The following is a 26,017-nucleotide window of genomic DNA, read 5'->3' as shown; positions in this document are numbered from 1 at the left end:
AGCACTGCCACCATTCCCAAATTGCTCCTGTGGAAATTATTTAACTCAAAGACAGACAGACAAAGGAGTAGGTGAATGAGTAACAAAGATACTGATTGCAATCAAATACTGTAATTTGCAGAAGGAAAACCAGAACACACTACCATGTTCTCTAAATCAAATAGATGTCAGAAGTTTTCTGTAAGGTTACAGAGAGTCTGATGGGTATTCTCAAAAATCATTTGTACCGCTTTATCAACATGCATCTTGTATACACATAACAGGAAGAGTCAACCTAGTGTTTCCATATCAAAACATCAATATAGTTTCCTTTCTCTTTACCACTTACAAGATAAAACTGTATGAGCTTTCCTCCTCTTTGTATATTGACTCAATAGAGAAGAGAATATTTTGATGGTGACTGATCTGGGAAACATATTTCAACAGAGATGCTGCCCCTCACACACAAGGGATTACAAAAATATTCCTCATGCATATATTAGTCACCAGATAAAATCAATATAGTGGGAAAATATCCCAACATAACACTTTCTAAAACAGATATTTTTCTAATCCTCTAGCTATGCATACTCTTATTAAAAATGCTGGACTATCTGCATGTACTCAAGTTCACTGCTTGCACACTTCATTGCAAGCAAAGGATGCAGTTATTTACTAACACTTCAGATTCCAGGCATGTTGTCATCTTGAAAGGGGCAGTTTGTGTTTCGAGACTGCTAGTAAAAGTAATACATGATAAACAGTGAATTCCCACTAGAAGTCTATGAGAGGGAAGCAAGACTTGGTTCACTGAAAGCTTTGGGGGAAAAAAAAAAAAACAAAACAAACCAAACTAGAAAAGCTGGTATATCTATCACCCTAAATCCTTTCTTGTCCAAAGATCAGAAACCATTCAGTGTTAGGAAGCATATCACTCGGCTCTTACCAAAGGCAACCTCCACAACAAGTAGTTCTTCTGGCAGAGCAAGGCAGAGACTTCAGGAGTAACTGGTACCAACTCTGTGCAGTTGCTGTTTAGTTACAGCAAAAATGACTATTACAGCTAAGGCTAACATCATGCTTAACTGGAGCTTGACATAACCCTAAATAATTTGCCAGTGGAGTCTTTACTTGCCATTACAATCTTCCAAGTTTGTCACTTGGAATATTTTTTGTGATGAAATAATCTCAAACTGCACAAAACCAAATCAAGGATTGAGATAAAATTCCCTACAATTTTTCTCTTCCCTTTAATCTTCAAATTTAGTGAAGTAGAGAAGATGATTACAAACAGAGGTCGCATTTTAAGTGAGCTTCCTCTTAAAAAGAGCAACTGAGTTTGAAGAAAATTGATGGGGTAAAGTGCTTCATATATAACAGAAGCAAACTTAAAGCTTTTTACTTTCTTTGCTCCATGTAAAATGCAGTTCAAGACTAAGCCTATTTCTTCCTTGAGCCAACAATTTTGAATATTCATAGCAGAAGACAGATATAAAAAGCAAAACCCTGCAGAGTATGAACTTGCATCTTAGTAACAAGCTTTGCAAGATATCTACAAAGTCTCCACTTTCCTTCACAAGAAGTTGTCTAAGATGTCATCTGGATATTTTGTGAGTTTTCACTGTTGGTGAAATGGGGACCACGGGAAAAAACAGCAATGAGTTATTAGATTTTCAGCTTTAATGAAATTTTAAAATGAGTCATATTAAAAAACTGTATTTAGTATGCCTTACTTAGCATATTCCAATTACTATGTATTGTAGAATTGTATTCCTTGATGCTGGTCATGCCTGAAATCATGGATAGAAATTAGATAAATACAAGCTGAGTTTTCAACCATATAGTGCTGTATATCCTAACTGCATTTACTGAATTTTCCCATCCTGCAGTTGCATTCTGCTGGCTTTTCACATTCAATAGATAATAAAAGATGTAACCACAACCACCTGGTTACATATTCAAATTAATTCAATCCAGATATAAATAGCCTCAATGTAAAAACATGAATTCACAAACTGCTGAGAATTCAGTTTCTTAGTTCACTGCTGGGATTAATTTCTTTTCAACAGACTGGTTGTCTAGAGAATACCCGTAATGCAGTAAATGAAAACATGTGTGTTACTGCTAGCAGTGAGAATTCATAAAATTCTAACTGATGCGATATTCAAAAACCAGAACCATGGTGGGAAACCAATGGTTTGGCAGTCACTGGAACAAAAATGATAAAAGCTAAAGATTCCTGTTTACGGCTGAATTTTCCTCTCACTTTAAAATTAAATAAACATCGTCTCATATGGAGGTTAACCATAGGGATATTTCCAGATAGAGATGCTTCAAAAACAGAAGATTCAGATTTTTGCCTGGTTGCTAAAAATGGGCAGTGGATAAACCATAAGGAAAAAAACTGTACCTTTAATATAAAGAAGCAGTATATACCTCAGTGCTTAGAACATCAATATTTTTGGGCATTTTTTTAAAAGACAGAAGCATTCTGAGTGTTCTGTAGGTATCTCAAAATAATTATATTTGAACTTTCTTAATACTTTTAATAGTAAATTACACAGGTGGAGAGACACAGGATGCTTTATAAACACTTAACTAATAACTCGTCTGACAGAAGTTGACAACAGTGTCAAGTTACACAGATAATTTGTCTTGGCTTTGCATTTTGGGTTCCCTTCCCTTGTAAGGCATTCAAATATGATCTCCGTTTCCCAAGTTGTTTTTGACTCACAGCACACCTGTCATTCAAGAATTTAGGTCTGCAACTGTCAGCAGGTACCAAAGTAGAATAGAAGAGTCTGACTATAGACAGAAAACACAAAATAACACAATAGCTGCTGACGACAGCTACAGTTCTGCTTGCATTCAAAATTACAACTACTGCCTGGTTAAGTAGTTCAAGGTTAATGTGACAAAAAAATAATCAATGAAATCAATAGTCCAGCATTTCTGACTTACTCAAACTGTTATTTGGAGTGTTTGTAACAAAAAGCTCAGATCTAGTTTACTCCAGACTCTTGAAAAGAATTTTTGCAGTGAAAGGGCACTTATATCCATTACATAGCACTATGTTCTTGCTAGATATAAAAAAAACTCCATCAAAAAATAGAACATAAAGGCACATTAAAGAGAGTGGATATGAGTAAATGTTATGATTAATCAGAGACAGTTTGTTGAATAAAAGCATCTCAAACAAATGGCACATGAGATAAACCCAAGCTTAGTATGGCTCTAGGGGACAAAGTCCTAACCAAGCCCAAACAACTATTTATCAGATGGTTTTGCAGCTTATGAAGCCTCATCCCATGGGATTATATTAGTGCTTCCAGTTATCTTTAACTGTTAGAGATGAATGTGAATGCTTAATCTTTGGCAAGGAACTCTGCTAAAATATCCGCACTTTCTCATAGTAAAGAAAATGGTTATATTGTGATTACTGCATTCAGCTCCATCCCAAGAATGCACTTCATTTTCACAGTTTTGGTATGAAACTCATGTGTCACCACTCAAATCCCATTCCTTAATCTTTTTTTTTTTCCCCCACAAGGATGAACAGAAGTAGACAGAAAACAATTCTCTCTTCTCTGTATAGATTACAAAATCAAAGATTAAACAAGAATTTTCTATCTCTGCACGTAGCTATCGTGTCTAACAGAAGTCCACGTATTCCAAGGGTTGTATGATACGCATTATTGACTAACTCCAAAACCAAATCATGATTTCCAGCACTAACAGATATATGTTAAAATAAATTTTCTAAAACTTATCTTTTATAATAGAAGGAACTCTGAAAGCTCTGCTAGTTGAATCATCAATCTTTCTTCCAAGCAGTTTTGAATTGCAAAATCCAACATTAATTGCTCCAATAACTTACATCCAGTCCTGTAACAAAATCAGCGTTCAAAAGTAAAACACTGAAAACCCTTCTAAGGCATGTAAATCCATAAAGACTTCTGGTAGTAATTCTGTTCTGTTTCAAATGATATGCATGGCATCAAATCCACCTAGTTTAACATAGGAACTGGCTCATGGGACAAAGGTTTCTGTACAGTTGATAGGTGTCTTTGAAACCTTCCTGATAAAGCCTTCCTCGCCAACACTACAGCCTTCATGTCCCAAAAGGACAAGTGTCTGTGCAGTGCCTTGCAGAACCATTGCCAGCACAGCCACCTATGATCTAGAAACTGTGAGGGTGACCAAGCAGTGGTACAGTAGGTAAGCTAAACACAGAAATTATAGAGTCTCCATCCTTGGAGGTTTTCAAAAGCTGTCTGGACAACTGTGCTGGGCCTGGGCAACTGGTTGTGAGTGGCCCTACTGTAGCAAAGGGGTTGGCCTCCAGGGTTCCATTCCAACCTCACCCAGTCTCTGATCTTGTAACATCATACACTAATACACACATAGTCTCTCACTTTCTCTTTATATCGTCTATTAATACAATGTTGTTTTTTGACTGATTAAAACAGAAAAAAAAAAATCTAACTACACCTTCTCAGTGATCTAGAATTTGAAACAGATTACCTAACTGTAGGAGAGAAATGAGACATTTTAGTAATGGGCAGGTTTATTTTGTCTATCAACAACATTGTTTTAATTCAATCCACAGTTAGATTTGTTGCAGACATCTATAGCAGAGCTACCTCCCTCTCAAAAGCAAACAGCACTTTCAGCTCCTGTACCCAGGTAATGAGTGCTTCTTCAGGTTTAAGAGTTCCTCTGCCCCCATGCAGAAGCAGCAAAAACAGACTAAGACCAAGATTTTTTTCTTTGCTCTTGAGCTTTTCCCATGTGGTTAGCAAGAGTCTGGGACAAACTGGCAACACATTCCTGCACCGCTTCAAGTAGCTGCCCTGTTGTGAGAAAGTGCCACTGCACAAAAGAACAGACCAAACTGGGATTCCAGCTTAATTTCCTTTTTCAGCTGGAGGCATTAGAAGTCTGACAACACACACAGTGGAAAACAGGAGAGAGAGAGACATTTAAGTGCTCTCAGCACTTGGACCAGAAGTAAAAATAAGCAACTAAAGCTTCATGTTTTCTTCCTCCAAATGAAACTGGAGGGTTTTGGTTTGTTTTTTTCCTCTTTAAGTTAACCTCTCCTACTTTCAATTCTTCAGAGTATGACAAATTCTTCAAAATGTTCTCAGTATAGATCACATTCAGATTGCTCAGTAACAAAACTGCTGGTCAAATTTTCTAACTAAATACACCCTAGTTTTCTTGGAACTAAAAAATAGCATTATTTTTGAAAAAACTGAGTTTACAAACAATATCCTGCTGAACAGGGTAACAAGGTCTTTATGATGCATTATCTATTTCTGTGAGTACTGAATGCAAGTGTTTTGATGTTTTCTTACAGCTGGGGTTTCAACCCTTAAGTTCATGTTAACATAAGAATGGCATTGTTATGTATCCCTCCTCTCCTCTTTTCCTCACTTTCCCACATAAATAGCTTTGAAGCCTCAAGCAGTTGCAAGTCCAAAAACAAGTGCTGACATTCCTCCAACTTGCTAAGAGAAACCTGAGCTGTATCCATTCCTTCTTCTCAGAACAACTGAAAAAGCACAATAAATTTCTAACTCTCCTCTCAACCTTTGCTCATGAAGCTCTGCTAGTAGCTAAAGCAAATCTGTAAGCCACAAAATAAATCTGAAAGCTGCAAAATAAATCTGAATGCAAAGACTACATAGTATGCTTGACATAAGAACCCAAAGTTACTTTCAGTATCTCAACTGGTAGTTACATCTACATTATACACATGAAGTGTTCCCATATTTTTCATTACTTTCAGTGTGATTGTGTTTGTTGTTATTGAAAGTTAAGGAAAAAACAGACTTCAGATGGATGTACAACTCAGCTCATCCACCTGCTATTTTGAGGCAGATTGGTTATTTGCATCAAATGGTGCCAGATAATCTTTAATCTTGTGAAGTGGACGAACACATTTAGCCTGCGCTAAACTCAGCATCTATTATAACAACCTGTAATCTTAAACCAGAGATGTAGCCAGTTCATTTAGCGGTCAGAAGCACCTTTTATTAATTAACACACCTGATTCACTGAATTACCACAAAAGTATCAGAGCCTGTTTTAATTTTGACAGTTTGGGAAAGGGCAATATACTGATCCCAGCATTCAAGTTTTTCCCCCACCATAGACAAGAGATAATCAAAAGAAAATTGGGGGAAAGCAATTCAGAGCACTGCTTCCTGCCTTTTGAAAGGTCAGTCCAGATCACATGGATATTTGGTCGTCTTCATAAACGGTAACCTGAGTCTTGGACATGGAGGCTTAGTACCACTATGTATTCAAAGATCTATATTATCTGAATGCCTATTTATAATGACTGAACCTCTGTGACATGTTTGTTTCAAATACCTTCTGACTACAGAAAATTTCACTGCCAGAAATTCATATAACCCTCTAGACTTATTGTTAAGAGTATCTTTACCTTCAGCACTTGTGAAAAACCTGGGAGAAGGTCTGTTCCAAAATACAGTGGAGGTTGACTGAACAGCATCAAAGAACAAAGAACTCAGATCTGGTTTGTCCTTTGAGTCTATATAAGCCAGTAAGACTCTTTCATTACATTATTGAAAACATCTTCTAACCACCAATTTCAGTGCTTAAACGGGGTGATTCCTTTTATCAGTCAACAGAGCATCCACACTGTGGTTTTTTGGAAGAGTTCACTCAATAAAGCATATAGAGAAGAACAGGCTGTAAATTAATGACCTGAGGTTTGGTTTGTTTCAAACACACACATTTGTTCATCCGCCTCCAAAATATTGATCTTTTTCCATGCTAATTGGTTGTGCCTTAAAGCCATTTTCACCTGCTTGCTTTTTAGAAATGGATGATTGACTGGATAACATCTCAATTTGTTTCAAAATTTGGTGTAATGAATAGCACTATTCTAGTGCTCCCTCATTTCTGAGTTTCCAATTATCATGTGAATTCAACTATTTTTCTTGGTAACCCACATGATTATCTTGACTTGAGCTACACTCATTAGGATAAGAAAGGACAGTCAAATATCACCAAACTCCAGACTTCATAGAACTTTCGCATCACTATTTTAACCAGTGAGCCATCATGATTCTGATGCTGTTTCAAACAGGACAAATACTGCTGTAGTTACTTTACTTGTTGGTGACCTTTAAGTGAGCAGATTCTTAAGCTGCTCCAAACCATGGAAGTTCTTGGGTGGTAATTACTCATATTAAAGTCATCCCTTTACCACTTTCCAGTTGGTGGCCTGGGCAGACTTGAAATGTGTCCTTTCTGCTTTATTCTTTTGGTAAACAGCCCACCTAGTTAAAATACTGCAAGAGTCTTTGCCTTCCCTCTTCCCCAGCAAGCTCAGCAGGCGCTCTGCCAGCTCCTCCTTTTCAGTTGTGAGCGAGAACATCCTGCTGCAGCAGCCAGCTGGCTACCTTCTCTTGTCAAGGACTTAATATACTTCCATAAAGTATTCATCTGTTGCTGGATGAGAGACAGAGTGCTTTATAGTGCCTTCTTCAAACAGTCCTCCTCCTTGACTAGCACAGACTGAATGGGTGAAAGAACTGTATGCAAAGGAACAGGAATGAGGGTACGAACACAGCCTTCATTCTTTGGGCAATCAAAAGTCACCTAATTCATCTTAACCTTCAAGCTAAACATTTTCTCTCCAGGACAAAGGCTCATGAGACAAAAGTTCATGTAAACTTGAAAAACCTTCAAACTACTTAGAAGTTTTATTGACTTCTCATCACACTTAGCTCAAGCTTGGCTCAACAAAAGCTTTCTTGTACCAAGGACAAAAACGTTTCCACTCTCCTAAAAAGAACACAAGAAAACCAAACATTTCCAATTTTATTTTAAACATGAACATTCCCTTTCAGTGTCTCTATCTCAAACACTGCCTCACTGAGAAACTGAAAATGAAAGCATAGAGGAATAAGCACGACTAAGCAGGACTATCCTTGCCAATTCCTACTTTATTTTGTCCACAAACTCCTAATTCAGTCAGGACTGGAACTTTTGTTGCCACAGCAGCAGGAAATCTACCTTTCCGGTAATTTGGAAATGACCTTGTTGGTCATTTCAGCCAGATGCTGGGAAATTTGCTCCAGCTGCTCTTGCCTCACTTCTTTGCCCTTTTGGAGAAGATAGCCTGTCCTATAGGAGTCAGATTGCACTATGTTCCCTCTCCTCCCCATGGGTCAGCAATCACACAGCAAGCAATACTCAGCATCCTATGGGAGCTGTTCCCTGGCTGCTGGCAACAGGCTGAAATAAGGACAGAAGCCTCATAAATGAGAAGCTGAGTTGTGGAACAGACCAAAGGGGCCAAGAGAACCACAGGGACTGTGGATGCACAGCATATTCCCTTAAAACAACTGTACCAGAGCATGGGGGTTTTTTATTGTCCACTCGGATGAGAAGAGATGGGCAGCAGAGAGTCAATGAGCAGATATGAAGCAAGGTAGAAGATCAATTCCCCCCAAACAGCTGGGGCAGGCAGTTCCTGGAGGGGACTGTAATCTCTCAGGCTTTGAGAACTCAAAACACTAAAACACCTCTCAGACAAAGAGATTTAAAAATCAAAACAAATTCAAATCATTATTTTCCTCTATCACTTGTGTTTTCAGAAGCCCGGGTTCCTTTTTAAACTGCTGCTGCTTGCAAAGTTTAAGAGTATGGCACTATCATAACCCAATTTGCACCACCTTACCGTTGAGTTTAACACTTTGGTTTCATTTTGAAAGTTGTGCCCATTGTTTTGGGGTATCTAATGGCCTGAACTGATTTGGTTAATTTGGGTAGTTCTATTGAAGGTATTTTCTTTGCTCAAATATATTTTAGGCCACTGTGATTTGGATTCAATGTATTATTTAAAAGATAATTTTCCTTGCACATATATCGATACTGAAAAACATTAAATTGACAGATCAGTCCCTTTTTGCAATTACAGAACATGGAGAGGAACAGAGGGTTTTGCTATGAATGTACACACAACTTCACAGCCCTACACACCCCTGTACCTTAGCAGTATCTTAGCCACAGCTTTTAGTTCAAATTAATCATATGAATGTAGCAGACTTGCAAATTGCAGTAATTTGTAAGAGCTACACCATTAACTCTGCTATGTGTAAGCATCTGATATGAGGCAATTAGAAGAGCGTGAGGGATTCTGTTTCCAATTCTGACACTGGCTGTGTTGTGCAGACACTGCTATTTTCCTGCACTCTTCCTTTACGTGACTGTGGCATGCTGTGATGTTTAACACACGACTACAATAGGCCACCAATGTTGCAAGTACAGCCAAAAAAATTAATTAATTCAGGAAAGTTACAGATTTATACAAGTCCAGAACAATTATTTCCCCTTTCTCTTAATGTAATTTCTCACACATTTGCATCTTCAGATCCCTCTTTGTCCCACCTACTCTAACTTCTTCTCATTGCTTTTTTGTTTGCATTTGGTCTTGTCACCACAGTAGATTTGCTATCCCCTAAACAGGCCCATCTTACTTCACCTACCACTCTGTTTGTCAATGACCAAAGTGATTATTTTTCACTAAAACATAACAGTCCTCAATAATAATTGGTCAATTTTTGTACTGCAGTTTAAATAGAATAGCTCCAACCTTACAAAGCAGAGCACAAGGGAATAGTTGATGACACTACTACATTGTAAACCAGCCCAGGGGGATGAGGAACAGAATCATTATGGGGGGAAAAAAAATAACCAAGCAACTCACGGGTTGAGATAAGAACAGTTCAATAATTAAAATAAATAACAGTAGTAGTAACGAAAAGAAAGATATTAAAGAGAGATAAACAAACCCAAGAAAGAGAAGTGATGCACAATGCAATTGCTCACTGCCTGCTGACTGATGCCCAGATTGTCCCAGAGCAGTGATCTATCCCACCTGGCTGTCTGCCCCATGTTTAGCTACTTGGCATGATGTGCTATGGTATGGGATAGCCCTTTGGCTAGTTGGGTGTCAGCTGTCCTGACATGCTCCCTCCCAGCTTCTTGTGCACCTGCTTGCCAGCAGAGCATGGGAAACTGGAAAGTCCTTGACTTAGGATAAGCACTACTTATCAATAACTAAAACATCACTGTGATATCAACATTATTCTCATACTAAATCCAAAATACAGCCCTGTAATATCTATTAGCAAGAGAATTAACTCCCTCCCAGCTTAAACCAGGACACATAACCCAAGCACTTCATGTCTCAGTGCAGTGATTTTCAGCCCATGGCAATGTGTCCAGGAATCCATGGACTGTTTCTACAATAAGTAGATTGATATGGTATCACCTTCCACACACGTGACATTCTCAAAGGAATTTGCACCACCACTAAACAGCTTTTCAACGTTTCAAGTGTCCCAAGATGAAAACAGCAGTAATTGGTAACATTTGTTCACCTTGAAAATATCAATGTGAGGATCTGGTGGCTAAAGAAGGGCAAAGAAATGACGAGTAAATGGTGCTAAGGTGTCTACAGGAGAGAAGGACAAGTTATTTATCTTCAGGAATAATCATTATTCATCATCAAATTGACCAGGCATCTCCTATTAAAGCAACTTGCTAATTTGAAATAGAAAAGGTAGAAGTGCCTAAGCTATTAACAGATTCAAAAATATTATCAATTCATGTATTTATTACTTATTCTTTTTAATTATTAAAATAGTGTTTACTTGTTATTAACTATTTTCATGATTTAATTATTTCATGCTACCTGGTTCCATTTTCAAGTAATTATTTAACAAGCATGGCTAGTGAATCAATTCCGAGTGCTGAAGGAGTTAACTTCCAGTTTAACTCTAAAATACTACCACAGAGGCTGAGGACCCGAGTTCTGGGTTTGGGGTTTTTTTGCCCCACAGCACCCTAAGTACAAGAAGCTCAAAGAGGGAAAAAACAACCAAGCACCAAAGCAAAAATCAGTCATTTCAGCGTAACTACCAGCACTAGTGATGACTGACCCCTTAAAGATTTGTTCCCTCAGCCCAAGAAAATGCTGAACTGTTTCCTCAGTAACCTTTTGTCACTTCTCCTGGCTAGGTTGTGTGTATATGATCTTCCCTATAATGAAACGTAAGCAGTACAGATCTGAAAGGCTCTGCAAAGAAGTGACCTTTCCACTGAAAAGCATGTATCTGCTCAAAGTCATTTGTTTCATGGAAGAGACACTAAAAGAAACGGCAAGAGCTAGACTCAGCTTACTTTAGTGACACAAAAAGATTACCTGCTCCTAATTCTATTTCTCTAACAAAACCAATGCAGATAGAAAAAACTTCATAGAAAAAAAAAAAAACTTGAAAACATAGCTCTTCCACAGCTGGTGTGAATCCAGAAGGCTTTCACAAGATTTTTCAAGGGGAGGGTTTGACTTTATGCAGCTGCTGTTATGAAAGTCTCTGCTGTTCACAAAGCCTGCTCTCTTGCAGTTTGATATTTCTACCTTGGGCTTCCTGAGATTGCAAAAATCACCAAGTTGAACATGTTGTGACACAATCAACCATTTTAAACATCTGCTTTCCACTTGAATTTAACTTTTAGAATCTTGCAGAGTCTTTCAAAGCACACATACCCAACATCAGAATTTTACATGAAGTAAAAAAACTAAGAAGAAAATCTGATGGGTTTGATGAACTCTTGAATATAAGCAAGTTTACGATATGCCTCCCTTTTATAAAATGTCTACTGCCTCATTTCTTTTGTAGACCCACAGACATGGCTGCAAATGATCATTTGCCACACAGAAACCTGAAGTTTTCTACTTCAGAGCTGGCAGTCACAGCCTTAAAAGACAACTGGTAAATCTGAATTTCAGCTAAGGCTTACAAAAAAAAAGATATCCTAAACCACTGTAGTCCTGAATCCTTACAGTTAGTGTTTCTTGGGGACCTTGAGCAATCTACTCACTACTGGTCTTGCCTTGAGCAAAGAGTTGGACCAGACTGCCTCCAGAGGTCCCTTCCAATCTGTATCCCACACTGAATTCATGGGCTGTCATGAAAAACATTTTCTTTTTGCTAGATGATAGTGTTTGTCCCAGAGTGCAAAAGTGTTTCTGAATTACTCTGGAACATCTGAGAGCATAAAACACTGGGCTACATGTATTTCTGGTTGCAGCACTAATCTGTGTGAATCCAACACTAGAAAGTCCTTGAGAAGATCCTTTTACAATTTCCATGAGATACCTTTTTTATATAAGTTTTGAGAAAGCATTCTCTTTCACATCAGTTTACAAGTATTACTGTACTTAACTCCACAAAAACCCTTTTATTTCAATGCTGTTAACCAAAATTGTGGCATCTGAGATTAATTTCAATAGTGAATGCTCTCAGAGGAAGCCTCTGGATCACATCATTGCATAATACAATCCAGTTCATTTCCAGTAACTCCAGTCAACCTAAGACAATGTGTAGTGGTTGAGGACCTGTCTTATTCCCTGTCAGTAATCAGAAAGGGAAGGTATTTCCCTAATGTACAGTACCCTGGAAACCCAGATCCTGTCTCAGGGACTATATCCAGATCCTTTATCAGCTGCTCTGCCCAAATGTGCTCCTTCTAAAAGACCAGAAGGAGAGCTCCATATAAGAAGCATTATAAGAAGCTATACAACTTGTCCATATAAAGGATACTAGGATGGACTTTTTCTAAGAAAGGACATAACTGAGAAGTTAGATAGGGGTGAAATGACAGAAGAGAATAAAACTAAGCTACTGCAGGAGATAACGACACAATGAAATGTGAAGAGACACAAGATACCCTCCTTTATGCACAAAGAACCAGTCTCTGAATGCTAATCAACATCTGCACACAAATATTGTCCACTATCTACTAAGTGGAGATCATTACAAAGAATTTCATCAAGAACCATATTAAGATATTATGGCATGAGAACAGGACCAGAATTATAAAAGCAAGGCAAACTGAAGTTGAAAAAAAAAACCAACCACAAAGGACTCCAGATTCAATCAGAAAACCAGGTGAGAAGATAACCTTGAAGGAAAAACTCCCTGCTGCTATCTGCTGCATGAATATTTGCATCTGCCAACAAGCCATCAAAAAGCAAATTGGCACTAAGTCACAACTCACCATTTGCTATTTATATTCTGGCAGCGTTATGTTTGTGCAATTTCTATCTTGTCAAAGCCTCTTTTTTGGGGATGGGGATACGAAATGAGATACTGTCATCTGCTTCTGCTGTTGCTGTTTGCATTTGCTGAGTTACCTGGTGCTTGATATGTGCCTCATACATCACTTTTTATTCAAAAATTGACATATTTACCCAAGAATGATTTTAACACACGAGTTTTATTCAAATATGGACATGGTAGACATTTTCAGCCATGAATTTTATGGGATTCATGCAAAAACCAACATCTAATTGTGTGTGCATATTGTAATCACAGCCTTTTCAAGGCATCTCGTCAGAGCAGTGGAGACAAGTTTACAGGTAAGTAGCCTATTACTGAGTCTTTCTGAAGGCTTTTTAAACCTGGGAACAAGTAGAGGCGCTTTAGATTGTACCAATATCAGACAAAGATATACTGCTTTACTCACTTCATCCCAGTTGTAGGTTTCTTAGTTTATCTTAAGCTGGTCAAATTTCACTTTAAAACCACAAATTATCTTAGGTAAAATTTGGATAGATCGTCTCACTTGCAGAGTTTGGGCATGAATGAGAATTTGACTATGCCACTGCAGGAAGCATCCTTCATTCTGCAGTGCAGATACAACCTTTGCAAGTGATAAGTGCTTTCTTCCCTGTACAGTGTAACACATGACTTGCAATACAAAGACTTGATACTGCACTGAGGATTGCCATCATGTAGTGCCAAGCAAGGAAGGAACAAGAGACACCAATGGGGAAAACCAACAAAATGATAAAATACAAACTGATATGAAGTCATACTCTCAAGCACTTTAAGGGTTGAAAGAGTTCCTAACTTTCACTCTCTCTCCCACCTCTTCAGCTGTGTACTCCTACAGCAGCTTTACCCAAGTCTGAATCACTACTAACATGGTCCTGCCCCTTCCCTCCCCTCTGTTTCACTCTCATCAGCATCTATCTGGTTTTGTGGCAAGTTCATGGCTGTAGCTAAACTGGTGAAAAACAAGCTTTTTCTGACCCCCTGGGCTACCTTACCACTAAGTCACATCACATTTATGCTGCATTTCTTTAGGTATGGACAACACATTTACTTAATTGAGGAGGAGGAAGGCAGCCTTTTTTCCCAGAAGCTTATCCTGTTCCTTTATTATGCCCCTCCATAGCATATGGCCAGAAGCAAAGACAATTGTTTTTCATACAGAGCTTAAGGAAAGTAATTTAAGCTCAACCACCTTGTGCTGACAAAGAATGGGCTTAAGTAAGTCACGGTATGCATGTGCAGCACAGCATAAATGCAGTGTTTCTCCACAGCCCACTCTGTTTTCTAACTTCTCTGCTACAACTAGGACAAAGAAAAGCAGCTCTAGGGCAGGTGTAATTCACTCATCCCAGCATATCCAAGCTAGACAGCATTGCTGGCCAGCTACGTGGTGCAGGGAGAGCTCCCATATCACTTTGGCACGGCTGGGAAGTAAAAGGAAACAAAAGAATTCCTGTGGAACAAATTAGGTGCCTAGATGATAAATTAAGTCTAAGATATTACCCTATGCTTCCCTTATAGGGCTATATAAGCACCTCCCGAGAGCAATTAATCTCATCCTAAAATACATGCTTGTTGAGACAGATGTGATGAACAGTCTGTTGAATGTATCATGTTTTCACCCCAACTATGAAGGAAAGCGTGATTAGCTGAGGATTTGACAGAGTTTAAAAAAATTTCTGAAGACAGAAGAGATGAGCCTTAGTCTCAAGCAGAAAGAAGTAAGGACATAACAAACAGTTCAGCTTCTCTTCTCCTTCTCATCAGAGGCAAAACATCCCTCCTGTCACCCCTGAAACAGGAAAACATAGTCCTGGCAGAATCAGCCTCCACTTCTGCCACTAGCTACCCACTCACCTATACATGTTCACTTTGAAGAGGAGCAATGGCAAACACCTCCCACTGTTCCTTGGGCAGCTGTCACCACCAAACAGGGTGGCCAAGGGGAAACCCCTGTATCTGGGGAGGGAGCTCATGCTGCTTTCCAAGTAGCATCATTGCAGCCTCACCAGTGCTGTGCAAATCAACTTACAGGCATGGGTTCCAAAATTAACAGCATGATTTCACTGACCCCTTCACAGTCACGGCAGCAGTGTTCAGAAATGGCTCTCTCCACAGCTGCCCTTCCCTGTGCCATCTCTGTCCTCAACTTTGTGCCACCTCACGCACTGCTGCATGACTTGATGAGTCAGCTGAAGCGAGAGAAGTAAAAAGGCACTACTTGAGAAGCCTTCCCTGATTACAAGTTAGGCTAATTCATTCAAGAAAATTACATTCATTTTGCATTTATCTTCAAAACACATCAACCCGGTCTGAAAATGGACTGGATCTGTTGGCACTTCAATTCCCACTTACTCTTTTAAACAGCCTGCTGCCTCAGGTTACAGAAGTTTTCTGTGGAAAACTCTCTCTTCCGTTTTGAAAAGCACATAAATTATTAATACAACCCACTTAAATTTCCTGTCTTTCAACAAGGACGTCCTAATCATTTGTCAACCAAAAAAAAAAAAAACCCAAAAATGAAACAAAAGTCACAGTTTACTGGGTGTCCACTAACAATCTGCTGAGGAAAACGTAACTGATGTGTTTCAGAATTACAGAAACAAAAAATACTTTTCTTCTTGCAATCTCAGAAGGTCCAATGGGGTTGGTGTGACAATTAGTGAATGTTTAAATGCTTAATATTCATTGGAAATGGTCTCTGACAGTGAGAGCCAAGTAATTTCAGTCATGAGAAAAGAGTCTCAGACTCATGAATAACTGACATTTGACCTGCTGTTCACTTCCTAAGCTGGAAAAAAATGCAATTCATACTGAAGATGAAGCTGGCTAGGAAAGCATAAAACACTGTTTCATGTCTGCACTTCCTTACTGTCTAATGCTCTGTTTATAACATTGTTTAATTTATGGATTGTAATTGTGTATTTGAGGAAAGAGGTAAATACCTAGCACAAAGAAATTACCATTACCCATAAATGTTGCAGTGAATAATTTAAACATTCATAAAACTGTGGCTGAAACTTTGAATTTAATCAAGTAACACAACACTTGCGTGAATTTATAAGAGAGCACATGTAATCTCTATTGTAATTTCTAAGTAGCAAGACTTTCTAATAGACACACGTTTTGTGGCACACTTAAATACTGGCCTGAAGTTGGTAGGGAGTACTCTTAACAGAAGGCATTCTCCCCACAAAGGGAATACAAACCACCATTATATGGCTTCACTAACAAACAAAACCAAACCAGCCAAGCCAAAAAAAAACCCAACCAAACCAAACCCCTCCCAGAACATTAGCCTTAATGATTCTGCTGGGCTGTGTTTCTTAAGTCCTTGCCCTCTGACAGTTTGGGACTTGAGACATGGAAATTCACTGTCAATATACTACATCCAAACTCCTGTTGATGATAAGTAGTTGCAGACCAAGACCATTTGGCCTCTGTTTTCAGATAACCTAAAGATGAGGAAGCCTTTCTCTTCTGAGAGAAAAGTAAATTGAAATGAGATGTTTACAACTGATGTTTACCAAGGATTATACCCTCACCCTGCTTTCTATTAAGAGACTCCTGTTGCTTAAGAAACCAGGTGTTAATCCCTCAAAGCAGATGACATTTTCCAACCCTGCATAGTTCACAGAGCTTGAACACATTCAAAGGGAAAGAAAGTTTACATAAGGCACAAACCATATGTTTAATAAACTGGAGTAATCTCACAGGCAAATACATTTTGGCCTTTCCAAAAGACAGCCACAAAAAGGAAGCAATTATTTTCTTCCACACACAAAAATACGAAGACTTTGGTTTGGTTTCAGTTAAAGAATTGAAAAAACAAATCCAAAAGAAGAGTCTTTTTCCTCCTTTGATAAACTTTCACCTCACCTTCAATGCTAGCAGGAAAGAAACAACTATTTTGCATCAGTAGTGTCATTCCAGCCACATCAGTCTCATTCACTCAGAGAGTAGGATATCATCAGTGATAAGCATTATGTCAGTCAGGGTTAAATCTGATCTCAGTCACTAAATCATCTCACCAGTCTAACACAAGAATCGGTCATGTCTTCAGCGTTACCTAGAAAGGAACAACACTGACTCTTTCTGCTCAAGACTAGTTTTAAAGCAGATTACTTCTGCCATTGAAACAACTGTATAAGAGTAAATATAACATAAATGGCATAAACACTAAACATTAAAGGGTTTTATTTCCTAAAACAATCTGCAGTAGATGCAATCATTAGCTACTTTTACTGTTCCTTAAAAACTGTATTTCTTTTTTACTTAAACTGGTTAAAACTAAAGAAGAGACCATATTAAACAAACAAAATCTTTAAGTTTTACTATGGTTTATTGGAACCAATCCCTTTCTCTTTCAACCACCTTAGACAAGACTGGTGGAAACAAAACCAGAGCAAAATTAAGCACAACTGTGCATCTCCACCCTTACTTGTACAATACACAACTCCTGTTTGGCAGCATTGTGTTTTGCAAGTCATACAGGAGAAGTGTCAACCTTTCAAATGCCCAAGATCTATATATGATTATCACTATGTGCATGAGCGGGAAAAAAACCCCAATGTTCTTCCTCCTTCATATTATTCATTTTAGCTAAAACTTTTGTCCTCTTACCTAGCAGAAAAGGACTGTATTTGCTCATTTTATCAGGTAGTTAGAACTCAGCCAAACACTACCTGAAACAGACTGTTGTATTTTGGACCTCAGTCAACATATCTAAGTAAGCTTTTAGTAAGTACTGACACACTGGAAGTTAGAAACACAAAGCAAGAGACAAAAGAAATCTATTCTATGCTCTCCATAGAGATAACACCATGACTAACAACTGCAAGTGTTGAATGATTACAAACTTTCAACTTATGGCCTGATTTTCAGGCACTGATCACCTGCAACTGCAGCTGAAGTCAACTCTTATCTGAGAGTTCACAACAGACTAAAACAAAAAGTAAAGAAATTCAGTCATAAAAAGATGGAAACTTGGAAAGCGTGAAGCATACTCTACATTATCTTCTCATAGCAGAACAGACAAAAAAGTGGTCAAAAAGATTATTGATGGATATTAGACTTTTTATTTGAAAGGCAGAAAATACAAAGTGAAAGTAATCTTTTTCTTTTTTTTGAAAGCTGCAGTGCCTATCTTTTTCCTTGCCTCCCCTAAGCATATATATTTGCTTGAAGAGTCATGCAACCAGCCAACTGGATGTGTGTAAAAGATCCAAGATTATCCAAACTTTCGTTGGCTTTTTGGAATATCGGAATGCTTGGAAATTCTGCAATGAAATGGTGTCAACAGGAAGCAGCATGTAAGATTTTTTCATGTGTACCTTTCCTTTTACGATACTGCATTTGCCGAAATTGATGAAAAGGTCTTCATTGTGCTTTCTGTTTTTTCATGTGTCTCATGAAAACTCTTTCCATACACTTTCTGGATTTTTTTCCTGTCAGAAAATATCATTTATAGAGCTGTATGAAGCCATGTGGATCTCCCCCTCTTTTTTTTATGCTTGTGAAAAGCTAATACAATGAGCCAAATGGGACATGATTATATAGCACCAAAGCACTAACACCAAAAGCACCACTTTTCTTTCAGAAGGACAAATGCCATCACACTTACTTCGCTTTTAAACAGCCTGAAGAGCAGCAGCACGAGGGCTGGGGAAGGCAAATGGAACTAGGTCATGTTTTTCTCCTGTATTTTTGTATACAGAAAAGACGTAGAAATCTGAGGGATTTTGCTCTAATAACAAGTCATTTGCATATGATGGGGCACAGGGAATTGCCTTAGCATGAGGATACTGAATCTTGTTTTCTGGAAGATAATTTAAAAGCAAAACAAAACTAATCCTCCCCAAAACAACTCCCCACTCCCTCCAAAAAAAAAAAAACAAAACCCAAAACACCAAACCAAAGAACCCACAACCACCCCAAAATAAAACCAAACCCAAGAAAAACACCATACAGATAGGATCTTTTTCCAGTTTTAGCAAATGGGGTGGTGGTGGTGAACCTATAACAAATTAGATTGTAGGAGTAGCAAGGAAAGAGAACTAGACAGATGGACAGCCTCAACTCCACTTCACTACTTCCCCCAAATTCAGGAAGCAACACCACCAGTATCTGTTTCTATTTTTACACAGACTTTACAAACAAATAGTAAACTAGTATGACTTAAACTTCATACTGTCCTAAAAGATGCATTACAAGCAGCAATAAAAGCACTCAAAAGTTGGTCTGTTTGCTAATAGAGAAAAGATCATCCAGCAAAACTCCTGAAACTGTAGGAAACAAAACCTTCTTGGTTTATTCTTTCATCTTATTTGGAAGGTTATTTTCATAACCATAGCAGCCCAAGTTTTGGAAAGAGTAGTTCAAACCTTCAACCATGCAAAAAGCCTTTAATTCTCCACTGAAAAACAAGCCTACAGATATGCTTAGACACGTATGTTTAACATCCTCTGCCCACAGCCACACTTGCTGCTCCTAAAATATTTTGTTCAAACAGTGTTACTTTCTTTTTCTGTGTATACTGCACCAATCTGGCTAAAAACAGCAAGCTTATAAACGGGAACATGGGTCTTCCAATATTAAACAACGTCTCAGTTTAGCTGTATCAAAAGCTTTTTAGTTTTATAAGATGGGACTAAAAAAATAATGCCTTTTAGAACCGGCTGAATGTGTATTGCTCTATTTGACTATGCATATCTTGAAGACAAATGCTGTAGGAATCTGCTCTAAGGGACTTCTAGCCTAAGCATCCTGCAAATTTCGCCACAAGGATTGACATTAAAACCAACTGGGTTTTTCTTGAATAGAGGAATAGACTTTCCCAATAAAAGTCTCAGAAAATAATCATATTTAAGTGATCTGAACAGACAGTTGTATAAACACACAGGTCTTCCACGTGTTGAAGTTTAAAAACAAAATCAATTCTTGGTGTCTTCTCACATTGAAGATCGACAAAAATCCCAAAATCTGTTTTCTCAAACTCCCAGAAGAAAACCTGGAGTTTAGCGCACCCACATGTTATCTACATTTACTTCTAAACAATTAAATGAAAGGGACCTGATATCAAAATGGTTCCTACTAAATGTTTGTTCAATAGAATTATTAACTTTTAAGTTGCACATCATTCCTAAAGTATGGCAAAATAGTAACTGTGGAGCGGAAAGAAAAAGGTTGTCTCTAGGATAACAGAGATATTTGTACCACACAAGAAAAGCAGTACAGCTTTCACTAGCATTTGATAATTTAAACTAGACTTACACTGTTGAACAGCAATGATTAAAGACTTCTAATTTTAGTCTGTTTGCTATGGATACTCAATAGACATTCTGACGGGCACAATATTTTAACAAGTTGCACGTACACGAGCATTCCACTTGATGACAGTTCAGCTCATGCATCCCTGCCTGTCCAGAGAACTTCACTTTCTACTACAAGAAAAATCTGAGACTGAACACACTGTTTTAACTGGGTCACAAACAGCAGCAGAGAGCAATGCATGTACACACACAAAACAGACAAACAAAACCTTATAAACGGGTTTTAAAAATGTGGTTTCTTTAATGGAGATTTTCCTAATTGTAACTCCTCCATCTTTAAACAGTAGTAACATTTTTTTCAGTGACCATCAGCATTTTCACAGAGCACTGCATGTATAAAGATCTATGTATCTCACTGGTTAAGCCCCATTTCACAGAAGGGAAAACTGAGCCCAAAAAGGCATGGAAGTTACCATAGATGCATAAACCACAAGTAACGAAGGATGAAATTTGAACTCAGGTTTCCAGTTCCCTATTCGTTGAATACTGAGGACTTTGAAAAATACACATTCCAGTACACTTTCATAACAGCAACAGTGTTCAACAATCTTACATGTGAATTACCTAAGCATAATATGTTAAAATTGTTAGTGGTTACTATCAGTATCAAACTAATTCTTCTGATCACATAAACAGAAAAGGCATTAGTAACTGTTTCCCTGCAAAACACAAATCCAGATTAATTTCAGTGGGGTATAGTGAAACTTTAGATGAGATTGGTTTGATTCTTTCCTTGCACTGGTGAGAGTGATACAAGTTAGTGAAAAAGTTTCAAGTAACAGTATCAAGTAACTATCCTAAGGACCTGCCAGAGGAAAAGAAAAAAAAAAATCCAAACAAACCAAAAACCTTGTGTAGAACTATGGTTTACTGGATCAAGAGCAAAATAGCACCAAGGATATATATCAACTGTTCACAAAGTAAAATAAGCCACTGGTGTAATATATGAAGAAAAATAAAGCCACTAAGGACTGGCAGTTCTTCCGAAGCTGTTGAAACAGAAAAGCAACTGTAATTTACACTTCACTGTTTAATGTTATTCTATTGCACCATCATCTATTTAATGATGATGTAACAGCCATTTTCTCCACAACATTAATTCGTTAGACAAAGAATCACAGTTGAAATAAAAAGAGAACAGGTTTGAAAACATACAATTTTTAAAAAAATGCCTGAATAACCTTTAGCCACCCCAATCTCCACATTCTTACCGGAACATCAAAAGTTTCTTGTGTGTCATCCAGCATCTGAATCTTGATGGAGACAAGTTTTCCTGGAGGTGTCATAGGTGGCTTCTGTCCATGCTCCAAGGTACTGATCCCAGCATTCTCCTGAGCTCCTAACCGGGATCCTGCTGTTGGTCTCTGCTCTGTTTCACCCATGTTTAGAGAAATTTGTTTCTTATATCTGATAAAAGAATAAGGGGAAAAAAAGAGAAGACTATATCACTTATAAATAAGAGGTTTTCCACATAAGCATTCCAGTACATATATATACACATATATACACATATATATATTTACTGCTAATACACCATATCACCATTAACACAAAGTTATAACCATTATGATCATTTTTTTTAAAGTCTCACAAGAAAACAAGGCAAAGTTTATACTTCTCAAAATACAAAGGCTGCTACAGTGCTGCACAATAGCAAAATATTCCTCTTCTCCTCGAAAAGGAACCAAGACCATAAAAGAAATGGAGCACAATAAGACCCAGATTCCACAGAATCTTAAGGGCTGGAAGGGATCTCAAAAGATGATCTAGTACAACCCCCTGCCACAGCCAGTTCCTGTGTGACGAACTCCTAGAATAGGTCACACAGGAACTTGTCCAGGTGGGTTTTGAATGTCTCCAGAGAAGTAGACTCCACAACCCATCTGGGCAGTCCATTCCAATGCTCCAGCACACTCACAGGGAAGAAGATTTCAACGAATTGTGCTGATTTCTACATACTTATGAATCAGGTTGTCATTAGGCTTACTGACCACCATTCCCTCCAGGCTAAATCAGCATTTTTTCCTTTAGTCCTTCCATTTTTCTCTGGCCCTTTGGAGATGCCACCTACTTAAGAGTTTGTGAAGCAAGAAAGTCAAAGGGGTACAAGACCCCAAATACATGGCCTAAATATTTTTGTTTCCTTTGGGGATCTCAGAGCTGCTTTAGAACCTGGAGTCCAGTCTGATCCCACTGATGGGTCAAGGACTGTGAGTATATCTTAACTAGGAAGGCCAGAAAAAGCTGGTCAATATTAGTGTTTGGGAAAAGCATGGGAAGTCTGATTTCCCATGGACCCCTACAAGTGGGAGGGGAACACCAAGGAATGCACCTTCATTGCTATATCCATGGAGAGTAACCTCAGAAACTGACTTGCTGATTTTATTTCTATGCAGCTTTCACATCACATTACACAGCGCATTTCTGCTCGTAATTATTCTATCCTAAAAAGGGTGTAGAGCTACAACAGTGATTCAATGTGATTTTTCATTAACTGGCACCTTCTTTTTTAATTCAAGAACGATTAGTTTTACCTGTCAAATGTTAACACATCATACTAGAATTTTATTTCACTTTTTTCCTCCCTGTCTTTTGACATTCTAGCTGGGTTTCTGATGAAACTCACTGCTACTGTCTATTTATCTTCGTTGGTAACTGCATTTTCATTCTGCATGACTTCTATATGCTGATCAATGTCCATTAAAAAGAAAAACATCTAAGCACACAGAAAGAATGGAAATGTTAACTTGTCAGTTAAACAGAGGCACAAGAAGAGTATTGCCAGTCATTTGCATGGCTTTTACTCTGAGGTTACAATTACTGAGAAGCTTATGGGGAAAAACAGGAAGCACAAGACAGCCTGTGTATTAATGACTGCATCACCACTTCTACAACATAAAGAACAGTGCCAGGTAATAAGACGCCTGTTCCCTCCATAAAGGCTGAATAAAGACACTCCTATCTTCATCAGGATATACTTTTTGGGTTTTTTTTTTACATAGCAGGTAACTTGGAGTAAAAATTTTTAAGACAGCAGTCTGACCCCAAGAAGGGTTAGTTGAGAAGAAAGGGAATGAAAAATTAGGGACTGTATACTTCTATGTATCAGCTCCAACACCATGGTTTAGAGCAAGGAAATGCTTTTGCTTGGTAACAGGGGGAAGCGGTTGCAATGCAGACCTGGTAGAGTTCTCAGACTTTCCCCCAGCTCTTGGGTTCAGACCCACCTCCGGCTCGGCTGGGCCAATCTGGTGCCTCTGCCATCACTACTTAGGGATGGGAATTTGAAGCGCTTGGGAGGAGGTGAAGGAGTGGTACAAGATGGATGCAACCATGCGGATCCCAAAGTCAGAGAAGGAGAAAGAAAGGAGGAGCACTAGACCAGAGACCCCTCTGCAAGCTGTGGCAAGAACACAGGCTGTGCCCCTGCAAACCATGGAGGGCAATGGCAGGCCTGAGAGCCACCAGCAGCTCCGGGTGAGTGCACCCGGATCGGCAAGAGACTGTGTGAGGAGGCAGCCATTGGCATAGGCCGTGCTGGAGAGCCTGTAGGCTGCAGAGCAGACCCACATGAGAGGCAGAGAGGACCTACAGCATTTGGGATGAATGCACATCAGAGCAGTATGTAGAGGGCTGCAGGGTGTGTGAGGGATCCCATGAAGGAATAGGGAGGACTGGTGCAGAGCCCACCTGCCCTGAGGCGAGACAAAGGGTAGAAGCTATCCAGAATAGACTGACTGAAACCCCCACTCCTTGCCCCTCTGAGCCCCTTAATGGGAGAGGAGGAAAATATACTGGGATCAGGGCTCTGAGTCCAGGAGGAGTGGGGAGAAGGTGGTCTTAAAGGGCTGGCCGTACTCTTCAACTCTTCAACGTTGTACCACTCTGTGTTGTTTTGTGTTGGTTGTGTTTTGTGGGTTTATGGTTATGCTTTAGTTGATGGTGGATTAAATTATTTTCTGTTTTCTTCTCCAAGCCAAGTAGCCTGGTCTGTTTTGTCAGGGATCATAAATGGCAATTAAGCCCTCCCTGCCCTTCAGCAATTCTCAAGTCTTTGGCACTTGTATCTAATCCTGGTCTTTTGTCCCTTGAGAGGCCTAAACCATGACACCTGAGAAGAAAGGGAGTGGAGGGGGGTGTGGAAATTAGGGACTGTATACATCTACATATCAGCTCCAACATGCATAAGTGAAGGAGAACAAAAAAACCAAACAACAACAACAAAAAAAAAACCCACAAATTTTTGCAATAAATTGGTGCTATCCTACCCCTCAAAGCTGGAGGAGTACTAGTCACACCTACGCAAGTGCATGGCAAACACTGCCACTGAGGTAAATTTTTCCTCAATTGGCATCACACTCTGAAAGTGTAAAAGGAATAAAAAAAAATAGATTTTTATTCTTTAAAGTTAATTAAAAAATTTTATGATGCAAGAAGTGCCAACAAAAAAGCTGCAGTTGGGAGGCTGGAATTCCAGAAGAAAAAAAGACATCATACTCTGTTTAACATGTCTCTAGGACTACTTACAAATAAATCTGATTTCCTGCATGTGAAATATATAATAACATTTTTAAAAGGTAAAACATATACCCTACCTGGAAGTGTCACTACACAAAAAGATAGATATCAGTCTGTCTCCTCATTAACTCAAAAACTGTTTTAAGAGCTCTTCTGTAGTCATCATACACCACAGGCAGCAATACAGAAGAAAGGATCTTTATAATTTCTGTGTTACTACAGTAGTTTTTTACTAGGTACAGACATATAAAGTAGATGAGGAAGAAATTTGTTCTTCCCATTAAATCCTAAATGTAGGAATCGATCCAGTCTTCAATGCAAGGAAGTATTACTGAGCTTGAACTTTTCTAGAAAAGTTCTTCTGACTAGATGATATAGTGGCCCACACACACACATTCAGACAGGCCAATAAACTTAGTGAAACAAGGGAAATACTCAAATTTAGGTGCCAAAAAAATCATGGAGGAAAGGTACAAGCCAAACCACTCCATATATATAGCTGAGAGGTTATTATTACTAACAGCAACATAGAAACCCTTGTAATATATATATAGAGAGAGAACCATTCAATTACATATACACACTTCCCTTTATAAGCAAAGATCTAAGTGGTATTGGCCGCTCTGATCACATGCAGCATTTGCTACTTTACAAAATTAAAAGCAGACCTTTCCTTTTTTAATCTGTGTGTATATCTAAAACATCAGTGTGCTGCATTAGACATTATGTAAGGTTTTTTCTGTACAACACTAGTCTCACTCACTATGGTGCTATCATAACATCAGCATAATACCTTTATTATGCCTTTAGGTAAGGGGCCTTAAAAATTACTACAATTGCCCTCTCTAAAATAATACAGCACATCAGTCAAGCTGCATACCTTTCTCTAAATAATTTTGATCTAGAAGACAGGCAACTAAAGTCACTGAATGCAACCGAAGAGCATTATGCAAACATTGAGCCATCCTGTGGGAATTAGAATATCTAACATCTGTCACAAAGACAAGATTATCGAGTTTG

General features: G+C 38.5%; 1 protein-coding gene across 4 annotated transcripts in view; it reads right to left on the bottom strand.

Moving 5' to 3' along the window:
* FARP1 (FERM, ARH/RhoGEF and pleckstrin domain protein 1) overlaps positions 1 to 26,017 on the bottom strand; it is a 217,848-nt gene that overhangs the window by 150,133 nt on the left and 41,698 nt on the right. For all 4 annotated transcript variants that reach the window (XM_061996128.1, XM_061996132.1, XM_061996142.1 and 1 more), the window contains exon 2: positions 21,691 to 21,886. In XM_061996128.1, coding sequence (XP_061852112.1) covers positions 21,691 to 21,861 — 171 coding nt within the window. In that variant the 5' untranslated portion in view covers positions 21,862 to 21,886. The remainder of the gene's footprint in view (positions 1 to 21,690; positions 21,887 to 26,017) is intronic.

The sequence above is a fragment of the Colius striatus genome, chromosome 1 (genome assembly GCF_028858725.1).
Source record: "Colius striatus isolate bColStr4 chromosome 1, bColStr4.1.hap1, whole genome shotgun sequence".
NCBI classification, from domain to species: domain Eukaryota; kingdom Metazoa; phylum Chordata; class Aves; order Coliiformes; family Coliidae; genus Colius; species Colius striatus.
Note: the sequence above shows the minus strand (reverse complement) of the source record. Positions and strands in the feature narration are given on the sequence as shown.